The sequence below is a fragment of the Dipodomys ordii genome, unplaced genomic scaffold (genome assembly GCF_000151885.1).
Source record: "Dipodomys ordii isolate 6190 unplaced genomic scaffold, Dord_2.0 Scaffold44, whole genome shotgun sequence".
In the NCBI taxonomy this organism is placed as follows: domain Eukaryota; kingdom Metazoa; phylum Chordata; class Mammalia; order Rodentia; family Heteromyidae; genus Dipodomys; species Dipodomys ordii.
Window position 1 is genome coordinate 3,382,486 of NW_012267260.1, and position 16,051 is coordinate 3,398,536.

General features: G+C 46.3%; 1 protein-coding gene across 2 annotated transcripts in view; it reads left to right on the top strand.

Moving 5' to 3' along the window:
• Pkhd1 (polycystic kidney and hepatic disease 1 (autosomal recessive)) overlaps positions 1–16,051 on the top strand; it is a 276,147-nt gene that overhangs the window by 112,378 nt on the left and 147,718 nt on the right. For both annotated transcript variants that reach the window (XM_013019158.1, XM_013019159.1), the window contains exons 37-39: positions 11,878–12,088; positions 12,680–12,837; positions 14,978–15,169. In XM_013019158.1, the coding sequence (XP_012874612.1) occupies positions 11,878–12,088; positions 12,680–12,837; positions 14,978–15,169 (561 nt within the window). The remainder of the gene's footprint in view (positions 1–11,877; positions 12,089–12,679; positions 12,838–14,977; positions 15,170–16,051) is intronic.

A 16,051-nucleotide genomic window follows, 5' to 3' on the forward strand; every position in this document is an offset into this window, starting at 1 on the left:
GTGCACACGTGAGTGTGCGTGTGTGCGCGTGCGTGTGTATGTGTGTGAGTGTACGCGTGTGTGTATGTGTGCGTGCACACGTGTGTGTGCGTGTGTGTGCGCGCGTGTGTGTGCGTGCGTGTGTGTATGTGTGTGTGTGCGTGTGTGTGCATGTGTGTGTGTGTAAAGAGCGATGCCTCCGGTTTTCAAGTCATTGAGATTTGCACTGTTGACCCAGGCAAAAGCAGCCAGTGACTTGGCTAGTGTTCATAATGTCCCGGCGTCACAGACCCAGTAAAGACAGCTTCGTTTCTCTGTTGCCTTTGAGTTCTTCCCTTCCAACCCCGTCATCCCTCTGGGCCAGAGTTCAGTTAGTGTTTCGCTCAAAATCTCCTTGAAGATGTGTTAGGTGTTGATGAGTTCCTGGGAGAAAGCAGGGCTACCATAGGTTTATGTTTCAAGCTCATTTGCCTTCTTATCACCTACTTCCACTTTATAGAAATAAACATTTTTTTTCCCTTTAGGATTCAGGAAAATACTAGTAAGCCTGCCAGGCCTAGTGTGGTAGCACATATCTGTAATCTCAGCACTTGGGAAGTGAAGACAGGAGTGAACAGGAGTTCAAGGCCAATCTGGGCTGGCTACACAGAGATCAAAAGGGAGACTAAACTAAGGACCATAGTCCCAACTGGAAATGTACAAGTGGAATGAATGTTGAGTCTGTTACCTCCTCTTGGATGAACAGCATGAGCCACAGATGCCTTCGATGTGGCAGCTCCGGTAGCTCCAGAACATATGATAGCGTTTGCATAGAATTTTAAAAAATAATTGGTGTGACAACCTCCCCCCCCCACTACAGAGTCACACTTCTAGATAGGGACTCATGGCTATGCAAGGGGATCTGACTCTTGCTTGTCTCTGTCTCTGTCTGTGACACGCTTTGAACTCTGATCCAGGTCACGAAATGTCCCCTCTGCCCTCTGTGTAATTTCTAGGAGAGGAAGCACCATCTCCCTTCCGTATTTCTCACGTGAGCACTGTGCGCCAGGCCCTGCGCTGCACTCTGGAGATCACATTCTAAGAGGTTAAAGAGCCCAGAACCATCTGGGTGGAAATGCAGCATTCCCAGGCTGTGGTTTGCTTCTGTTCCACTTCCAGGAGGTCTGCTTTTCCCTGTCTACATCGACCTAACAGCCCGTGATCCGTGGCTGCTTGCTGGTATGGTGGCCACGTGGCCGCCCATACAGATGGCTGTGCTGTTGTTTGTCACTGAGCCACATTCCTGGAACAAGAAGACCTGGATGGGGATTTCAGCCAGGCTGCAGCCCTTGCTGTGAGGACCTGTGGTCTCACAGGGCTCTTAGGCTTCAGAGCCACTGTGCAGGGCAATGCTGATGGAAACTTGAATTCAAATGATGGTGGTACCGGTGGTGGTGTGTGTAGGGGGTAGTCACCCTTCCTGTTCCTTTACTGAACCTCTTTCACTGTAGTTTATTCTTAGTCTCATTCTTGCTCAGTTATGGAGAATAAGTAAGTGTGTGCTAATAGTTTAAACATACCTCATGCTTGCAAGCCTTTGCAGTTTAGGAAATATCAGGTTGCTGAGTGTAATGGCTCCTGCTTGAAATCCTAGCGACTTGGGAGTCAGAGATCAGGAGGATTTTGGTATGAGGCCAGCCTGGGTGAAAAGTTACCAAGAGCCCCGTCCCCCACCCTCACCCTCTTCATTCCCGGCCTCCCCACTCCACTCCATCCCAGGCAAAGGCTGGGAGAAGTGCTGTGTGACCCCAGGGATCTGGGAAGCAGAAAGAGGAGAATTTTGGTCCAGGTAGGCCTGGGTATAAACTCCAAGCTGTCTCCTAAAAATAACAGAAAGAAAATGGCTGGAGTTACTTATGGCCCAAGCAGTAGAGCACCTTGCCTAGCAAGCGCAAGGCTCTATATCAATATCATTAAAGAAGTTCAAGTTAAGGAAATACCTACTGCTCGTTGGGTGTGATGGCCCGTGCCTGTCAGCCCAGCCTCTCAAGAGGTGGAGATCTAGAGGATGGTAGTTCAAGCCTAGCCCAGAGGGGAAAATATCTAGAGACCCTATTTGAAAAATAAAGAAGGGCCAGGGTGTGCTCAAGTGGCAGCGTGGATACCTGAGCAAGAATGAGATCCAGAGTTCAATGAAAGGAATTCAAAAGAAAGACAATCTCTAGTGCCACTCCTTACTGTCCTAGACCACAATTAAAGCAGAGTAGCTGCTTTAAGATCTTTTGGGAATGCTGGTAGTTGAAGAAAATGCAGCCCTACCTGTGTGATCTTCTTGGATATTGAGGATGGCGTCCTCTCCCTCTCTGTCTCTCATTTCCATCCTCTTTCCTTTTTCTCCTCTCACTTTCTCCTTCCTCTTCTTCATTGCCTTTCCCCTCTCTTCCTCTTCCACCTGCCCACTTTTTCTTTCCCTCTATTTGCAGACCGGTCACCAACTGCCGTCGAAGCCATTCATTCTCTAGGCCTCTCCTGTGGCAGCGACCACCACACAGGGCACGGGAGACATCAAGCCATTTCTTCTCTCCAAAGAGGTGGCCCCATGTCATTTATTTGAAAGAAGGACTGTGTAGAAGAGGCTCAGCCTCTTCTCAGGACGGGTGGCGGACCCTTCCGGACGCAGCCTGAGCTTCACGGTCATGAGGGACCCTGGCTCAGATCCCCCCTCTCAGGAGGTGGCAGAGCATGGCCGAATCATGACCAGGGCTGGAGGGAGGGCTGTCTGGAGTGACACCGGGGCTTTGTGGAAAACCTGCTTTTCTCTTGCTGTCAAATATGCACACGAGTGAGCAATGCGACTGACCGGCTTGTGCCCCGGTTAAGATAAAGAGGAAATTCTCCAGCTTGGTTCCACAAAAACCCCTTCCTGGTGAGAGTTGGTGAATCAGGGCCTCTGTGTGTCACCTCCACAGTGTGACTCATTGGGCTGGGGCTGGCCACAGGCATGTGACTGTTGAGTGTGACTCCGTGAGCGTACGTGGAGATGCACAGAGGAGAGCGGCTATTGTCCTGGTCTCAGCTACGACCTATGGATGTATTAGCCTCCATAAAGCCCCAGACACAGCCCCACCCTGAACCAGCTGAGGCGTTCCCAACAGCGCGGGGTGCGCGAGGATGCGCCGTCAGGGTGCTTACTCTATTGATCATTCTTTGTCCACCCCTGGGTAGGCAGAGCCGGTGCTCTCCTACTTACTCTGTAGACGTGAGGCCAGCTTGCGTGGGGACGGAGGCGTGTGTTTCAGAATCCGCCAGGGGCCCGCTGTACCCCGTGTGCCAGTCCGAGCGCGCCTGGCCTTGCGGTGCTCAGGCCACGGCGTTCCCGTGCACTGGGCTCCCAGGCACCTTCTGTTCTGTTCTTGCCGCCCACGGGGCGCCTTTAGATTCCAATCTCTCAAGTAGCACAGGACAGCCCCGACTCTCGGGTGTGATTCTAATCAGCTCTTCTTGGAAACTACTCGTCAGGGCCCTGGCACAGCCAGAAGCAAGGAGGTGCCCAGCCCGCTCAGCCTCCGCAGACTGGATTCTCCATGTCCTGTAGCCATGATGGATGGCGTTGGGTTTCCGCTCTAGCTCGGGTCCCCTAGAATCACACGGGACTCTGAGCATGTTGACCATCACACACACCCCTTCCTCTGCCTGAGCGTTCACAGTCGCTCTTTAGAACACGCCTGGGCTGGCCGACCCCCTACAGAGATCCAGTCACTAGACAATCAGGCTTTGCCACTCTGCAGTCACAAAGAACTTGGGAGCCACAGTATTCTCACATGCTCACACACTCACGTACATGTACACCTGTGTGTCCACGCCCGGGCACGCACGCGCATGTATGAGCAATCATGTCTTTCTTTTTCTCTTGGGGAGTGGACAGGGACAGTGAACCCTGGGTGGAGTGCAGATCCTTTGGTGTCCACTGAGCTACAGACAGGAGGCGGGGGCTCGGGAGCTGGGTGGTTTGTGGTCAATAAAGAAATTTCACTCCACCTTGCTGCCTTCACCACCCTGGCTGCCAATCCCGCCCCACCACCCCGAACTGAGTGCCAATCACCTGTCACTCTGGCGGGGGTGGCTGTCAGCCCGGGCAGCTGGAATTTTTGACAATGTAATTATGGCTCCTGCTTCCGCAGTGGGCGTCTGGGCAGGATGGGGGGGCTTTTATTGATTGTTCGGCAGGGAAATTTATCAATGTCTCGCCTTTCATTTCCAGTTCTTCCCTGAGAAATTTGTCTGACAGTTTCTTAAGAGAAGGGAAAAAAAAGCAGTCTTATGGCCTTGACTAGACGTCTTTCTTTGTCCTTTTTAAGAAACCGCAGGAGTTAAGTGTTGGCTATTGTTAGAAATTTCTGAGAAAAATCTAGGATGTGGGGCATGATTGAGCAGGACATTATGGCGTTTGTGAGCATGTTAAAGAATTTTGTAGAGATAATAAGGCAGAGTGGTCTGGATGATTCCACCTGACAAGCACCATGCTGGATTCCAGTTCTGTTTTTTACAGGCCTATGCCAGCTGCCCTTAGTGTAGCTGCTGAAAAGCAGAAGGCTGTCTGTCTTTAACCACAGCGTAGTGCCGTGGGTTAGGCCAAGAGCAGGCTATGTTGCTGCTCGGGGTTTTCACATAGTGTCTTGGTGTAAATGGCGCCTGGAGCGGCTGGAGGGGAAACATTTGAAGCCAAGCAATAAACGTTGACATGGCTCAAGAACTCAACTCATGGTTGTTATCCCTATGATAGAATTACCTATCAAATAACTCGACGAGGTCATCTTTGACCTGTACCATATAGATCTTTTTCCTTTTTTTTTCTTTTTGAGGGGTTCAGGTTCTGTCTTTGTAAACCATTGCTGTAGCTATGTATATCTATATACCAAGTATCGACATCTATATCTATGTACAGCTCTATGTCTCTATCTATCTATCAACCAAGCTCTCAGATTGTTTGTCTTCAGGGACAGAAGCCCAGTGGGAACAAAGAGTCAAGGGAGCAACTGGCCTTCGATGTGGATGTCTCCCGAGGCTGGATGTCACTCTCCTCTCAGCGTGTGCATGCGTTGGCCTTGCTCCCCCTACGCCTTGTTGGCTTGTTCATCTGGCCCTTGGCAGTCCTGAACTTTACATGGACTTCCGTTCTCTACCACTCTGATGCTTTAAAAGCAAACCAGCTCCAGAGAAGGCCTCACGGAGTCCTGCTTAGTTCAGCTGTGGTCTCGTGGCTCCCAGGGCTTGGTGTATGGCGACTGTCCCTCCTCAAGTGGCCTCTTCTTTCTTTCAGTAGTTCTTGGCAATGTGTCTTCCAAAACAGAACTGATATCAGTAATTAAAGGCAACCTTGGAGCCGGGCGCTGGTGGCTCACGCCTGTAATCCTAGCTACTCAGGAGGCTGAGATCTGAGGATCGCGGTTCAAAGCCAGCCCGGGCAGGAGAGACCGTGAGACTCCTATCTCCAATAAACCACCAGAAAACCGGAAGTGGCGCTGTAGCTCAAGTGGTAGAGCGCTCGCCTTGAGCTGAAGAGCTGAGGGACCCAGGCCCAGAGTTCAAGCCTCACGACCGAAAAAAAAAAAAAAGCAACCTTGGGAATTTCTCTATGCTCTAATAATGCTTCAGGAAAATGGCCCAAATACAGCAGTTCTGTGCTCGATGGTAAGCTTAATTGGCTAAAATTTGAATCTGGAAGAGTGACCTTAGATCCATCTATAAGAAAGGATTCTCTAAATTACTGGAACCTGCGCTTTAAGGCAAGATCCTTCAACAGATTTGAGTCAACATGCTGTTTTTAAGGTCTTTTAATTTTAAGTGTTTACATGTAAATGTATACTGCTAATTAGAAATGAGTTCTAGCTATTCAACAGTTCAAGTGCAGCAGGAACCCCACTTAGAAACACATTGTGAGGTACTTCAAGTTTCTATATTTAATGGAAAGTATTGACATTACTCAGGTCTTTTTTGGTTGTAAGTGACAGCAAACCCTATTCAGACAACCACCACAAACAAAGGGTACTTATAGGTTCCTGTAATTAAAAACATTCTCCAGCACAGCTGAGTCCAGGTGCTCTAACAAAGTCATTAGACGGTTTCTGAGCAGCTTGTGGGTCTTTCTCCCTGAGTTGGCTTTGCACCTCCCCAGGAGGCAGACTGGGCTCCTTGGCTCAGCTGCCCGTGGCTATCCGATCTCCGAGAAAATCTCCACGTTCTCACAGCAACATCTTGCATCCCTCCTTTAGCTAAGACCTTACCCTTAGTTTCTTTATCCTGGCTACTGTATTTATCCCACAGCCCTTTCTAGTAGCAGCGTACACATATCTCATGAGGACAGAGAGTTTTCTTTTTTCTTTCTTTCTCTTTTTAGCTTCTATGTTTACAACAAACCCTGACTGCCTAGAATAGAACCCGTGCTCGTAGTTTGCTTCTGAGAAATACTTGTTTTGTGAACAGTTAAATGAAAAACCTGGGTCAAGAGCTACAGATTGGATTTTGGCCCCATTTGCATCTTGAGCTTTTTGGTTCGCTGTCGGTGGCCATGAGAAATGGTATTCCTATTACCCACGACGGGCCACAGGTCCCCACCTAGGACGTGGTACGTGGTTTGTGGGTAGATGAGGAGGGCTTTGGCTGGCTAAGAATCTCACAGGATTTCCTTCCTAAGCTGGCTTCAAACTGTGATCCTCAGATTTCAGCCTCCTGTAAGTAGCTAGTATGACAGATGTGAGCTACTGTCTCCTGGCCTTCACCTTTTGATGTAGATTTCTATAGTTCTCTTTCTTTTAAGATGTGGCAAAGCACATCTTCTGTAGATGAGCTTGACTTTGCTTTGTTGTACAATAGTCACTCAGATTCCGTTGGAGCAGGGAAGTGACTGCGGGGGTCAGAGCCTTCTGTTGACACCAAACTAGCTAGTGGACCTTGGGAAAAGCTGCCTCCTCTGTGCTAGTTTCTACCTGTGGGGATAATACGGAAATATTTTTCGTGGTGCTGACACCCAGTTTAAGCAGAATAAGACATGAAGTTCTAGCCACAGTGGCAACACAAACAAAGCACACCAAAACAACACAAAACCGCAACAAAACAAAGCACAAGTACTCCATGCATGTTCATTATTGTCATTGTTTTGTTTGTCTGCAGCTTTGATTGGGTAAAAATCACCTCCCTCTGAAGTCAGAAGGATGGGAGGTTCTTGTTGGTTCTCCAGTGATCTGTCACCTGGCATTCGTGACACCTTCTTCTCTACCGTTTGATATTTTATCTACCACAAAATCTTGTTTAATTCTGGGCTGACCTGTGAGCCATACTTATCCCCCACTGGAGAGTCTGATAACTTCAATTCCTGCCCGGACTGTTGTGTGAGCTTTCTCATTTACCTCTCGTTTCCCATGTTCATCCCATGTTCATCATTTGCCCCCGATCCAAGGACATCCCATAGAGACAGAAGTCATGCTGTGGCTCAAACATTCTTCTGTGGCTCCCTGTTCCTCCTATGATAAAGTCAAAAATTTTAATCAGCGCTCTAATACCTTAGCTATTAGTTTAGATAGTTCCTGCCTGTACCTTCTGCCTTTTCCCCTGATTCCCTTACCTCGAGTCTGTAGTGGTAACCTTCTTATAGCTTATTAACTACCTAATATTTTACATCTTTTATATTTTTGAATATCAAAAGAAACTAAACTTTGTTAAGTAAATGAAAAGCGACACTGGTGGAATCCTCTGATTTTTTTTTTCTCTTCAAAGACTGTCTTCCACAAGCACCTTCAAAGCAAAACTATTAATAACCTGGGCATGGAAAAAGAGTATTATCGAACTGGGTATTCTGTTCACTATTTGTTAAAATTAGATTTTACATAGATCCTGGCACTTTATAATTTTCAAAGCGAGTTCCCATTCTTTCTCTCCCCCTCCCCCTCCCCAGAACACCTCTGTGAAGTAGGGAAGACTGGGATTATTATTATTTATTTCGTTTAGATGAAGAAATGGTAGCTGGAAGGAGGAGGCAACCGCAGCGTATTCCGTTCCCTCGTGGCCGTGAGAAGCGCATAAAGGATCTGTCAGGCTTGTGTACGCAGAGCCAGGATTTCCCTGTGACGGGGACACACAGAAGATAAATCTTCAAGATTTCTGGAACCATTTCTCAATATTAAGTTTTATTCCCAGCTCTTTTTGGGACCTGACATACAGCTTTATTCCTTATGTTTCTCTTTGTACCTTTCTTGATTACAGACACAACTGACCTTTGTTTTTCTGTTTGTTATTTATCTTTCAGTGTCGTATTGAACTTCATAATTTCTGTGACAGCAAATCTACAGATAGTTTTCCTTTATGATTTTTGTGTTTAAGTCTGTGTTTAGGAACCATTTTCAATCTGAGTCTACATAAACATTAATCTTTTGGTTACTTTCTTTGGCTTTTTTGGAAAAACAAAACAAAACCACTGACATCTTTAACAGAGCTGGTAAACTATGACTCATTATTTGCTTTTGTTAGCAGGATTTTATGGCGGCACAGCGCTGCCTCTTCGTGTAGGGACTGTGATGGCTGCTCTGTGCTGGAGCAGTAGAATTGTGCAGTTACAGCAGGGGCAGCCTGGCCCACGGGCCCCGTACCCTTGGCATCTGGCTTCCTAGAGGAAAGGGTTGCTGGCTGCATGTTTAATCCAGATTCAATTTCCTTTGATGCAGTTTATAACTCAGTTATCCAATGGTTAGCCAACTTTCTCAACACTATTTAACAAGGCAATTATAGTAGATCAAAATGTGACTCTCAACTATGTTCACATCTTGGTCCTTAAAACCCATGACTGTGACTTTATCCATCACAGGCAACTTTGCAGAGTTGAGAGAGGCACACACCTCTTGTTCCAGCAGTTGGGAGCAGAGAACCAAACAAGTAATATAATTCCTGGCCTGGGGAAATCGCTGTGCATTAACTGTGCCAATCAGCTTGGACTCTGTATGCATTTCTTTATGAAGTTATTTAGCTGCCGCATAGGTGACGGGGGTCGGACTGCCTTTCCTGACCAGGAATTATACACATATCGTTTGTGAGTCATTGCTCTTCATAGACCTCCCTTAACCCAAGCTGGGTAACCTCTTCCTTTCTATTATACCAATTCAAAAAAAAAGCATAAAAAGTACAGTTTAAAAAGCTTAGTAATTTATAAGTATGCTTAAATGACAACAGGCTGTGCTTTTGTAATTTAATAAAGTGTTTAAGCACACTGGGCGTTCAACATTGACCTGTTAACCAAAAAACTATTCATTTACTCACACTAATGACTTCTACTCATCATTGTCTTTCCTACAAATTATTGTTCAAGCATTTCAGTGTCATTTATCCATAATTGCATAGTTCCAGAGTACAGTTCTTACCAAATGGGCATAGAGAGAAAGAAAATCATCTTTGTGGGCTGACACACTCTCCAATCACTAACTGTCCTCTGTCTTGTTTACAGACTTAAATCTGTATTCCATGTGAGTAACAGAATGGAAGAAGGGAGGGAGAATGAGGAAGAGAGAAAGAGAGACAAAGATTGAGAGAAGGGCCACGTCATTACAGTAATGAAGAAATAGAATCATATTTCTTTTGATAACAGAGTAGCAACATAGAGGTGCTCACAAGGGAACTGAACTGCTCTTCTCAGAAGCACACAGATTATCCCTCGCCCTCGTGTTGACTCGCAGTTTCTCTATTAGCTGTAGAAAACAACGTGTGATCTCTTTTTTCCTTTGCAGAGAAATGATCTCAAAACGTATTCAGATAGTTTGTCTATATTCGGTGGCTCTGTGAACATCTGACAGGCTGTATGTAAGTTTATGTTAATAGTTAAGCATGCACTTTAAAGATTCTCTGATTCATTCATTCCAACTTGACCATTATCTAGGAGAATGGTTAGTTGAGAAATATCTTTGTTGTCTCCCCTTTGATTCTGCCACGTGGCTTGCTTGTTGGTACATAGAAAATAGATGTTTGTGGTGTACTAACTCTCAATATTGTGCACAACTGGCCACAGACTTTGGTAGATGTTTTCTCTATGCTTGATAGAGCTTTTTCTATGCAGACAGCCCAGAATGAGTGAGAGAAACTCAGACTTATGACATATACATCCAAGTACACTTTATTTCATTTTACAGTTCTCAAAGGTTAAAATATACAAACAAGGAATAAAATTAAAAATTATTTTCTTTGGGGATGATTTATGTCTTAATTTTCACCTACCCTATAATTAGAAATTTTGAACTCTGTAGATTTTTTTTTTACAGATAAAATTATTGCCTGAGTAAACTTTGGAAATTATGTCATTAACCCTGAGACCTTTTTAAGTGTAGAACAACATGATTGGAGCAAGTGCATGCACACACACTCACACATACACAAACACAGTCAAATAAATAAAGAGGAAAGTTGAAAATAATTTGAAAATGATTTATTGTCGGCCACCTCTGTAGTTAGAGATTCAAGTATTACTAATTCACTTTGTGTGAGAAGGGAGGACAGTAACTCGCTGTGGGCTAGAGGTAAATGATGATCTATTGCAGAGGAGGGAGAAATGTTCTGAGGGCCGATGGGGGCCCTAGGAGGAAGCTGTGTGGTTTCTGAAGTAGTGCTTTACGTGCGCCTCTGAAAACCTTTGCCTTGACTCTTGCGGGAAAAGTCCTGTGCAAGCAGCGAGACAGGTGACCTTCTGAAATCCCAAGCAGCTAAGGACGAGCACACTTGGATGTTGAAAGTCAATAGGTGGGCCAGAGCCTAATACAAATGAAGCGTTCTCCTTCTTTCAACTTTCCTTAAGTATTCTTTCTGGAGTTGGGCTCCGGTGGCTCAAGCTTGTGGACTATAGCTTCTCCGGAGGCTGAGATCTGAGAATTATGTTTCTAGCCCTGGGCAGAGAAGTCTGTAAGAATTTTATCTCCAGTTATCCAGCCAAAAGCCAGAAGTGGAGGTGTGGCTCAAGAGATAGAGTGCTAGCTTTCAATTAAAAAGAATCTAAGAAAGAGTACAAAGCTCTGAGTTCAAGCTAGTCCAGTACTGGCACACAAGGAAAAGAACTCTGTCCTGGGCACTTTCAGTGTTAGATGTGAAGGTCATTTAGTCTGTCAGGATCCAGGATGGCCATGGTCAGATGATCTCTTTCCATTCTGCTTACATTATCTTGTGACACGGGTTGAATTCTTTATGTAGGGATTTGTTACAGTGGTCTATTCAGAACCTAACCACCATGCTTTTTTTTTTTTTTTAATTTGGAATTAGAAGTGGCGAAATCTTTTCAGAACAGTGTAGCACAGGGACAGAAGAAAACAAATAGCTACCAAGGGCTGGTGTTGTTGCGGCAAGTTTCATGGTGGATACACGATAGGTATTATCTCACTGAAGCCTGATGTTGGAAGAGCACACTTCTGTTTGGAAGGGAGGAGGCTGGGGCAGGGGCCTGCCTCAGAGCAGATGCTCCTCAGAGCAACCTGGGTGGAATATGGCGATGGGCTGCGAATCCAGGGCAGGTTCAGTCTGATAATTTCTGTCTGTCACACATTACCATTCTATCTTGGACTCCTTTTATTGCTACCTTTTATAGATGAGAAAAATAATACCCAGATATCCTCTCTCCTCAATAAAGCCCCAAACTAATATCCAAAAATTAGTGTGTATTGATCCGAGGCCTGCACTTCATGTTCTTTCATGGAATTTTCTGCCTGGATGGACCACATACTATTAACTGGTGATAAAGGGGAGGTGAATGAACGATAAAAAATTTGATCAAAGTGCATATATGCATGTAAGGAAAGACTGCAACAAAACCCCTTTGTGCAATCAACATGCGCTTAAAAGTAAACTCATGAATTTATAAAAAAACAACCCAAGCAGGTTCTTTCTTGGCTGCGTTAGGTGCACTCCCGGAAGTCACGGTTACCTGTCTTCGAGCCGCTGCCCGTGCCCAGGACACCATGCTGGCGCTAGAGGACGCCGTGGCCTGGCGTCGTGGGGATGAGGTTGCGGTCATCAGTGGAGCAGGCGGGGAAGGCGCCCAGCCTGTGCAAGAGACGGTCACCGTGGAAGCTGTGCACGGTGCCGACCTCCAGCTAAGGGCTCCCTTGAGGTACGGGCTCTCAGCTGACAGGGTCCGGAAGGAAGATCAGGTCTTCCCTGTGTTTGTGTCCTGATGTTGGCCTTTGGATGATATCTCCTACACAAACTAGTGCCAGACATTGCAACAAGGAAAGGAAACCTATGAGGTGTTTGGAAGATTTAGACTAATTAAATTTTTTTATAGAACCCTCATAATTCTGTCTTATAGAAAATGGTCAGTCAACACCATAACAGCACAGTTCCTAATTGTTAAAAAAATTCATAGGTCTCGATAGGCAATGCACTCATTACCTTGCTCATGTAACCATGACCCCTCTGAACAGTGTCTTTACAATAAAAATACATATTAAAAATGCGTAGGTGGCGTGACATCGACGAAGGTGCCCTGTGTCATATACTCACACGTGGAATAGTAGAATAGTGACTCCTTATCTATCTCATAGATAATGAAATTACGATAATTAAAAAATGAATAGGTGAAAAGGTCACATTTCTGGCATTTGAGTTTCTAAAGAAACAGACCCCACGTGATCGAGTCATGGAGTATTCCCATTATGGTCTGGAGGGATGGCATCAGGTGCGTTTTCCTCTCTTTCTCTAGGTATTCTCACAATGTTACTGAGCATTGGGTGGCTGGAGAGCGCCTTGCGTTAAAGGCTGTGGTGGTTCTGCTCAGCAGGAAGATTTCCATCCGCGGAAATCTCACCAGTGAGAGAGTGGAGCTCCTTACCTCATGCCAAGAGTCCAGCACTTCTGAAGGTAGAGCAGTGTTTGGTTGGAAAGTCCAAGAGAACGCATTGTTCACTGCCCGGGGCAAGCCCCTGGCAGACCTCTTTTAATATGGAAAAGCCCTTAATGCTTGGATGTCCAGAATGCTCTGTAATTTTCAGAATGCTCTTGGTCAATTGACATTTCATTCGCTCCTTCACTTGCAAGAACCTTGTGTAAGAGAAAAGACAAACAGACAAGAAGAAATGGTAAATGAATGGTTTTGCTGAAAAGGGAGAAAGGTCCTGTAAAAATAATTTAAACACAGAGAGTTGAATTACAACTACAGGTTAGATGTTATAATGAAGTTTAACTTGGATTCTGTGCTCTTAGAGTCTCAAGGAAACCAAGGTCATAGACTCAAGCAGCCCATTCTTACTGATTAGACTTGTGCCCCTCTTCCCCTTTTGTGTTTTGTTTTCTGAGTGAACTACCACATTCTTCAGGTAAGTAGGGTGTGTGTGGGGTGTCAATTTATCTTCTTGTAGGATAGCTGGCACTGAATCACACTGACGTGCCTATTAAACATCTATTTCAGGGATGGTTAGTTTAGTAGGTTATGTTTTGGTTTCTCAGGCTGTAGATTATGAGCCTTTCACATGGTGTGAAGATATCATTTGTCAACTTTGGTCCAGGATGGTGTGGGTGTCAAGGATGACTTCCAGGCACGAGCTCTGGATGGATGATGACACTATTTACTGAGATGGAAAAAGGAACAGGTTTCGGGGGTGGTGATCATGAGTCTAATTTTCTCCACATCACCACCAAGGTAACAGGCCAGAGTCCGAGTCCAGGTATGTGGCACTGTCTGCACTCTGGGAGAAATGTCAGAGTTAAGTATTTGGGCAGAAGGTGTGTGTCTGTGTGGGCTGGTGTGGTGTGGTTGGGAGTTGTTAGTAGTACAGAAATATCTCTACCTCGATCTCTTCCACCCAAGTCGTCCATTCACAGACATAGAAGATGTTTGGATGATAGTGGGTTAGAATCCACCGACAACTTTTAACAATTCTGCAGGATTGGGATTCTCACTCTGCTCAGATTCTCTTGGTAATTCTCCTACAGGTTTTCTCCACTCACATTTTTCACTAGGTTGAATTCAGTTATGCTGCCAGTAGACCATACTTCAGATCTGTTCGTTGCTGATGGGAAACATCTCTGATCTCATCATCAATTATCATGTAACTGCCATGATCTCAGACCACATCACTCAGTTTAGGTAGTGGGGAGGGATAGGGAAGGGCTCCAGTGTGAGAATAAGTTCACTAACTCCAAAATATAAAGCCTGGACACCTACAAATGTGTTAGACTCTCTCTCTCTCTCTCTCTCTCTCTCTCTCTCTCTCTCACATACACACACACACAATAAAGCAGCATACAAATATACAACAGCTCTTCATTCTCTAAGTTGGAAAGGAATAGCCTCTGAAATGTACTAGGAATGACATAACGTTGGGTGTTTTTGCTACTGGCTGGCTTCATGAACATGGATCATGATGATTCGATTCAGGAGAGAATTTTCTTTTCATCCTGAGGTTACTTCACACCAGGCAGTGTCAGGTGTTCCCAGAGGTGTTCTGGTCCCACGGTCCCCACATCGCAGCAGCAGTGTCCAGCTGTGTTGGGTTCAGTAGACTCTTATCTTCACCAGGGGACCATTGAGGAAGGAGAGGTGTGGGGGCATCGATTTCTTCTCTGGAGCCCTCAGTTTGCCAAGATGAAGCTCTGTCCTACTGGACAGCTTAAAACTAAACGAATCTGTGAGAACATTCAGGGGTCATATGTCTTACCTTCAAAGGCCAACTCTGAGAAGATAACTTAGCCATGTATTCCCCTCCTGAGAATCTCTTGGATTGATACAGAATCCATTGAAGATGTGTCTGTGGGTTAACCTGCCGTGTTGTGTCAACAATGAAGGTGCCTAGGAGCAGGGTTCTGGAAATAATAAAGGCAGCACCCCGTCCTCGTTACGATCGGCTGTTGTCATGGTAATCCACAGAGAGGAATCGATGTAAAAGTAAGATTGAGGAATGAAATAAATACTCATGGTTTCTCTTTTGGGCCACCAGAGCCTTTCAAACAGAAAGATTTGTCTAGGAGCCTGAGGTCCACTGAGCTTCATTCTGTGTTTCAGATGACCTGAAGCATTGCTTGTACTCCAAGAGCGAGAAGATGTTAGGATCCAGGGATCTGGGGGCCAGAGTCATCATCCAGTCCTCCCCTGACGAGCCCAGTCTGGTCCAGATGAGAGGCGTACAGCTGCGAGACCTGGGGCAGAGCTTCCGTAAGCACGGGAGCGCGGTCACTCTGGTGGGAGCTCTGAGAGGTGAGGGGTCAGCCATGCTCTATGTTCGCTTGTCTGTCCCGCGATTTAGGTACTGAGTGTGAAGGGCCATGGTGGGAAATGCTCAGGATGGAAGGATTCAGAGATGCTCTGAGTCAACCCGGGGTTTGCGTGCACCGCTCATTCATGCAGCTTATTACAGTTCGGAGTTGGGCTAATTTTGGTGTCAAGTGTCTCTGAATTTGAAACATGAAAACTTTATGATTCTGGGACAAGCAGTCTAAACAGTAAACTCTGAGAACCTCTGTGCAAGTCTCGCACACGCCCAGTGTGCCCCAGTCCTGTGCTGTGTGTCTGCTCACACTAGCTTCGGGCCAGGCCACTCACTTTGGGGAGCGTAAGCCATCGGCCCTGTGGAAGTCCGGGCACAGCCAAGGCCTTCTACGGGCAGCTGTCCGGATCTTCTGTCTGGAAGTGGGTGGAGGGTTGGCAAGACCCAAGGGCCATCTTGGGAACACCAAGGAGGAGGTGCTCAGCCCCTGGCCAGAGACAAAGGCATAGGAAGGGAGCAGGAAGCTCCCTGAATAAACTGGAATAAAGGACCAGAATAAAGGAGGTGGACTACAGGTTGTGGTGAAAGTTCTGGAATGTAAGGTCAGAGGGAAATAGCAGCAATCCAGGGTGTAAACCCAAAGCTAAACTGTCATTCAGACAGTCTGGGGCTCAGAGGCTAAGCAGGGGGAGCCATAGCAACGTCTCAGAGTGGCCTCCGTCCCTCCACGCCGCCCACACCACGCACTGACCTGGCCTCGGCTCTGCCTCCCGAGGCGGGTGCCTGAGGACCTGGGGACAGCTTCGGGTTGCAGGTGGGCCGGGGAGGGGCAGGCTTTCAGCAGCCCTTGGCGATACTGCGGGCAGAGTCTC